At 41.2% G+C, this 7,392-nt stretch overlaps 1 protein-coding gene across 1 annotated transcript; it reads left to right on the top strand.

The window, feature by feature from the left end:
• Window positions 1-5,444: 5,444 nt before the first annotated feature.
• SRY (sex determining region Y) lies at window positions 5,445-6,161 on the top strand. The gene has a single exon (XM_077775958.1). The coding sequence runs from the start codon at window positions 5,460-5,462 to the stop codon at window positions 6,159-6,161; it is 702 nt and encodes a 233-aa protein (XP_077632084.1). The 5' UTR covers window positions 5,445-5,459.
• Window positions 6,162-7,392: the final 1,231 nt, after the last annotated feature.

Here is a 7,392-nt window from a genome sequence, read left to right as displayed (position 1 = left end):
ATGTATATATACATATCGACTACACACACACACACACACACACACACACACACACACACACACACACATAAAACAAATTTTAGAAAGGATATTTGACTCCAAAGTCCCAAAGGGAATTAGATACTAATTAAATTCCTAAAAATCCTAAATTGGTTTTACTCTATTCAATCTTTCTGCTCACTTGACAGTGTCACTTAATCCACAAACAGTTGAAAATTTGCTGCTGTGCCCTTTCTCTACTTTTTCCGTCATCCCTTGTCTTTGGTGTCCTATTTACCAGTANCCGACTAAGCCACCCAGGCGCCCCAGCCAGTAGACTTTTAGAAAACAGTGTTGTGCCCAAATCGCGAGTCCCAGAGACCTCCAAGGAGCCGGCACCGATGCAAATACAAAAGGGTCTTTAGTACAAGCTCGAGCAGGGGCTCACCAGCCTACCGGTGTCATGGCAACAAGGTGAAGTGAAGAACGATAGCAAACAGGGTTTTTAAGGAGTAAGGGATGGGGGTGTTACAGTACATGTAACATCATCACATAAGCACCAATTACAACTACAGCTTTGACTATTCAGTATCTGTGAGGTGTTCATTACTTTTGGCGGGACCCAGTCATGACTCTTGAGAATCCTTTGAAAATGACCAATTATGAGGTGAGTTCAAAGGGCCCACGTGGGGTTCAGGCAAGTGGTGAGAAATTGGCTAGTGTGTATCTGCAGTTCCCAGCCTCAGACAATAGGAATTTTTTTTTTCTTTTTTGATTAGCTGAACTGAGGGTGGTCCGAAGATGGCTTTAGCCTTGAACAGTCTGAGGCTTTTCCTGGAACTGGGACTGGGGCTACATGCAGCCCGAGGTTTCTCTTAATGGAGGACTTAATTTTTGGCTCTTCAACAGCTCATAGATAAAGTCTAAGTGACATGGACACATAAGTGAATGTAGATTAGTAAACTATAACTGGTATAAGGTTTTGGGGTTATCTTATAACCGCGTGCACAGTATTTGTATGTTGATGAGAATGTCTTGACAAAATTAGAGGGACTACATGAAGTAAAATTTCTCTGATTTTCAGAGTATCCATTCCTTAAATTGAAAATGTTCTGACTTCATTTCATTTTGTTTTGTTTTGTTTTGGGGAGGAGAAATTGCCAGAGGCCGCGCCGTCTCCGACAGGTCCAGGGGTCCCTGAAGGATGGACGGTGTCGGCGAAAGAGAGTGAGAGAGCCCCGAGATCCTTTCTGATCACCAGGCAGGCTTCTCTGTCCTGTCGGTTTTGGTGTCTTTATTTATAGGTTAAATGATAACATGACATCAGAAAAAGGAATTTTTACAATGGATAGCTCTTTGTGATAAGATGCTTTGGAAAGCGTACAGAAGCAGGTTTTACAGAAATATTCTTGCAGAACTATTGCAATTATAGTGAGGTTAAGTAAATCTTATAACTAGAGAATTAGGGTATTCTTAGTAAAAGACAGGATACATATTTGTTCTAAGTTAATAACGCTAAGGTTAGGTCATAGGTTAAGTGTATAGGTGGGCTAAGAGTCATTCTGTCTGACTCTCAAATGTATGTTTTTGAGTTGGTTAATAAGTTGTTTGTGGAAACCTATTTGATGCTGAATGTGTGAACACCATGGAGGCCCTAAATGTGTCAGCCTTTTGTTTGTGGGTAATGCTTTAGCTACTCTTATCTATCCTCATCCTAGCCACCTGTAAGGGAGGGTGTTTGCAGAAAGTAGGCCTTGGGGAAGGGACTGCCATACATCACCAATTAGAAGGTGTAAGTACTAACTTAAGTTCTGCCCTATCTGTACCTTAACTCTAAATTAGGCTCTTTGTCTTGGGGCCAGGCTCAGTTGTAATTCTTGTGTTCTTAACCCTCTAAGTCTTGGATCTTCAAGGCCCTTAGGAAGAGCCTTTTGACAATCATCCATAGAGCTTTCATCTAAAATCTCTCTTGTAAAGGCAGGAATATGCTTTTCCTTATGAGGTACCTGTGTTCAGAATATTGGTCTGATATGGAATATTGTGAGGCCTGGTCAATACCAGCACAACATGAGCCAGTAGTAGCAGGAGATACCAGTTTTCATTTCTCATGGCAGTAGCTGTGCAAACACTGCCATTTCCTTGCTGTGACTGCCATCCATAGAGGCCGGTGCGGCTCCCGGCAAGAAATCATCCGTAAATTATCAAGGTAAAATTTTGTGGGTTTTACCTTGTAAACAGCATTGAACTGTGCTTCCATTCACCATAGAATTTAAAATTAGGGCTCGTGGGGCGCCCGGGTGGCTTAGTCGGTTAAGCGTCCGACTTTGGCTTAGGTCATGATCTCGCGGTTCGTGGGTTCGAGCCCCGCGTCGGGCTCTGTGCTGACTGCCAGCTCAGAGCCTGGAGCCTGTTTCAGAGTCTGTGACTCCCTCTCTCTCTGACCCTCCCCTGCTCACGCTGTCTCTCTCTGTCTCTCTCTCCTAGAAATAAATAAAACATAAAGTTTTTTTTAAATAAATAAATAAATAAAAGAAAATTAGGGCTCGAGAATATGTATTTAACAAATGAGCATTGTGTGTAGTGTGTAGTTTTGCTTCAAATACAATTGACTTTATTGGAATAATCCAAATATTATTCTTCAGTTGCCCTTCATTTTATTCTAACCCCAAAAGATTCCAGAATCCTATGAAATTACCTGATTCTAATGTCCGCTGAGCATTTTTCTAATGCTCACCACTCTGGTATAAAAATTCAAGATTGAAAGAGCTGTTAAACATTGTCATAGCAACTTGTTCATAGCAACTGAGAGCCTCAGCCCGGGTTCCAAAATTAAAATGAGCAGAAACATTAAAAAAAAATCCATTGAAACTGGAACGATGAAGGTGCAGAGGAGCTCAGCTTGGCTCTTGCACAAGGATAAAGCTCAAAAATGCACTCAAAGAAACATTAGGTAAATTATTGACCTTCTATTGCAGATGCAAACTATGACTCCTTCTTCCTCCTCCCCTCTGGTTTTGTAAGAAACATTGATAAAGGCTCATGTCTCGTGTTCTTCTTTTGCACATGGATTACCAATTCTCTTTCTTCCTCCACACGTGGGGTTATTTCCAACCTTTCTGTTAATTATTAAAGCACTGAGGAAATATTTCAAGTATTCCAATATGGCAAGTACATGCCCGCCACTATTCTAGAAGCAGGAAATTCAAAAGCAGTGAAATCTCTCTTTTTCATTTTTCATTCATTTTACTGACTGCTCACCCACCCTCTCTTAAAAGGTGACGTGGGCATTACTTCATATGCCGATATGGGTATCTGTGAGATCCTATTTGCCTTTCTTTGGATAGGGGTGGGGTATGGCTAAACAAACATAAAATTCATTGTATTCACTTCAACTATTTAGAGTGTACAATTCAGTGGCCTTAAGTGCATGAACAGTGTTGCACCACCATCTCCAGTGTCTAGCTCCAGAAAACTTCCTCATCCCAGAAGGAAAACCTACACCAATTATTGGTTACTCCTGGTGACTCGTCCCCCTTATCCAGACCTTGACAACCACTAATCTGGTCCCTGGCTCTATGAATTTGCCTCTTGTGAATATTTCACATAAACAAAAACATCCAGTATGGAGCCTGTTGTCTGCTGTCTTTCTTTCAGGTTTCATCCGTGTTGGCAGTGTGTATCACTTTTTGCCTTTCAATTTCAATTGTTTTCTCACGTGTTAAATGATTTCCAGCTTAAAAAAAAATCTGCTCTTGTGTATGAGTGTAATATAAATGTTTGATTCTGTGCCAAGAAATCTATTTTAAATTGGGTCAGGTAACAATAGATCCCCATTTTATTTGGATCTGGAATACTGAATTTTATGAGATGACTAAGATATACAAATTATGAGGCTCAAACTCATCTTTTGACTGAGTAACGTTAATTTTTGCTGGGGGTGTTTCTATTAATGCATCATCACATTTATTGCATAAACCACATTTGGCTATGTGGGTTATCAGCATGTGATGAAGGAATCATTTAATATTGTTAGGAATTTTGGCATCATTCTTAGTCAGTCTTGGTGAGACCTTGCTTTTTTTTTTTTTTTTTTTTTTTAACTGGCTGCATCCTGTGCAATCTATAGTTGTTACTCCCATTTCGCAAATACGGTTTTAAGGGTTGCTTTGGGGAGTTTTCCGCTGAAGGTATTACATGAACATATTTTATGACAACTTCCATGTCTCCCTTCAGAATTTATTTGGAGGAGGTATTCACTTATTTCACTTGGTAGACCGTGACTGTTTACTTTTCTGCTAAGGTTGAAGTAAAATAAAAAAGATAAGTTGGTGGCTCTAATTTAAACATGTAATTTATATTTGGAAAGCTTTTTTTGTTTTGTTTTGATCATTAGTTATGTGAAAGTGTAGAGGAGAGTGATCTAGGTATAAGTGTACAGTATATGTAAACGAATCAGCCTCTTAAATGCTACCTCAAGGCCACTGGAATTGCTTGAGTTCCAAGGTCGCCTGTTGTTGTTGTTGTTGTAGGTTTGTTTTGTTTGCTTTTTGAGTGGAACAATTTTTATATCTAATTTTAGTTGTTTCAGAGAGTGGGCATTAAATATTGGCTATAAATACATGTTTACATTCTGTCAATCTCTCAGCATTGATAATGAAATAGTATCCCCAGTTATTTGGCAGTGGAAAACTGACACCAAGTTTTAAATTTTAGTTTAAGTAGGGGCGCCTGGGTGGCTTAGTCGGTTAAGCGGTTAAGCGTCCGACTTTCGCTTAGGTCATGATCTCCCGGTTCGTGGGTTCGAGCCCCGCCTCGGGCTCTGTGCTGACTGCCAGCTCGGAGCCTGGAGCCTGTTTCAATCTGTGACTCCCTCTCTCTCTGACCCTCCCCTGCTCACTCTGTCTCTGTCTCTCTCCTAGAAATAAATAAAAAACATTTTAAAAATTTAAATTTTAGCTTAGGTAGAAGTGAACAAACACGATGATGAGTAACACGCATTCAATATCCTGAACTGTTTTTACGGCTAAGAGAATTAGGATGTCTGTTAAACTTTGTGCTTCACACATAACTGTCAAGTACAACCATGAAAGTTCGCATCACTTTGGTTGAAAGGGATAATAAAATAAATTAATAACCATGTTTGTTTCGATTCTTAAAGAGTGGCATAGAGACCCAAGCGTGTGTCCGACTAGAGGTAAAGCACACAGGCTGTGAGCCCAGCATGAACGTTATTTCGAAGTTTTGCATGAGAATAGGTAGGCCGGGCTTCAGCCAGGGGGCGGTTTGAGGTGAGTTGCTGGGGTGGAGAAATGAGTATTTTACTTAGAAAAGTTAGAGCACGAAAACTCTCTGCTAGATACAACTTTCAATGGTTAGGTATTTTCCGTACCGTTTACACCTTCTAACTTTGCTACCTCGTCACACCCCCTCACCACCTCCCTCACCCCCACCCCTTAACTGTGCTATTTTATGCTTCTAGTATGCTCAGAGTATTGAACAGCGATAAACACGGAGGGGCGTTACAGCAACAAAAAATCCTGGCTCTAGGGGGAACCTCTTCCAAAGTTTGCACGCAGACTCCTACCTCCAATTACCGGTGTGAAATGAGAGGAAACAGTAGAGGGAGCGGTCAGAGCCGCGTCAAACGACCCATGAACGCATTCATGGTGTGGTCTCGTGATCAAAGGCGGAAAGTGGCTCTAGAGAATCCCCAAATGCAAAATTCAGAGATCAGCAAGCAGCTGGGGTACCAGTGGAAAATGCTTACAGAAGCCGAAAAATGGCCGTTCTTCGAGGAGGCACAGAGACTACAGGCCTTGCACCGAGAGAAGTACCCTGACTATAAATACCGACCTCGTCGGAAGGCCACGCCGGAGAAAAGTGACAAATTGGTGCCCGCAGACTCGTCCATACTCTGCCGGCAGTGGCACGTTGAAGAGAGGTTGTATCCCTCCGCCTGCAGGCACGGCTGTACGAAGGCTGCGCACCCACGAATGAAGGACCAGTTAAACTCCTCTGCAGAACCCAGGAACAGAGCCAGCTCGCTGCTGCAACCGGAGCCTCACAGGAGCTCCACAACCCTCCAAGACAGACCGGAAGCCGTGGCTGTGCAGCTCCCCGCAGATGCTCCCCTTTATCCTAACTTAGAGCTGGGACTTTCTGAGGCTTACTTTGCATGGTGATTTCCTTACTGTCGCTAACCAAGGCCCTATTCATCTTAATTGGACAATTATGTCCTCTGTCACTTAATTTCAAAATAAAGCATGTCGACGTGCTTAAGACAGAAAGGACTTACAAGACGTTATGAACTGATTCAGCATGGGTTTACAGCTGCTTAAGTTGTCAAGAAGGCACCGTAAGACTACTGAAACTGCTTGATTTCCAATCCCGCCCGTGTTTCGTTTAACACAACTGTCATATCGAGTTTTCTGCAGTTGGGCAGTAAATACATAGCTGCAAGTATATATTGATAATCTCATAATTGCCAGCAAAGATAACAGAATCTTCATTGTTTATTTTAAAACCTGTAACTCAAAAATACGCTAGTGAGAAACACGGACAATTTTGTGCTATAGAAAAAATGTACTTTGATGGAAAACTTCGTGTCCTTGGAAGCAGTGCTGTGTACCCCGTCTGTTCACTGTTCTCTCTGGTACTTTCCAGGACTTTGTAAACCCCAGGTAATTAACGACGGGATATGTAAATCACGTCTTTGCTACTTTGTATTAGGTCACATCTCTGATGTGGAAAACCCGTTTTGGCCGCCACCTGCAACTCAGCTCCTCTCCTCCACAGGTATCTGTGCGCTTTCAGGTCCCCTTGGAACCCGTGTTCGCATCTGTCTGGTAAAATAAAACCTTTATTTAACTCGTGTTCATTGTTGTATCTATATGGCACCCATGCTTTGATTCTTTGTCTGAAAATTTTCTTCTAACAATGTACTTGTTTCCGTTGCTGCCTAACGTACACATATACACATACACACACACTTATATGTATATACACATGCATATATGTGTGTGGATATATACATATATATATTGTCTATATATATATGGTAGAGACAAAATTTTGAGAATGTGAACTATTCGGATTATTGGGGCAGCGGGATGGGGCTGGTACACCCCAAAAGGCTAATCTGATATAAGTGAGATGAAACTTAAATGGAAGGCATTATGAAATTTACATACAGACTGTAAGAGAAAACTGGCAGTTTGCAAAGACAATCATCACTTTTTAAAGCAAAAAAAATTGATGACCAAAATATGTATCGTGTATCAAAGTCAACTTTCCAACACATATATTTCAAAACGTAAAAAAACCAATACTTCAAATAATAAAGCTCAGACCTAATAAAATAGCACGTATATGTCAGAGCTAAGTGTTACATTTTTAAAAGAAAGTTCAAGCAAA

Source organism: Crocuta crocuta, unplaced genomic scaffold (genome assembly GCF_008692635.1).
Source record: "Crocuta crocuta isolate KB4526 unplaced genomic scaffold, BGI_CrCroc_1.0 scaffold979, whole genome shotgun sequence".
NCBI lineage: Eukaryota > Metazoa > Chordata > Mammalia > Carnivora > Hyaenidae > Crocuta > Crocuta crocuta.
The sequence above is the reverse complement of the archived record's forward strand: the minus strand, read 5'-3'. Positions and strand labels throughout refer to the sequence as shown.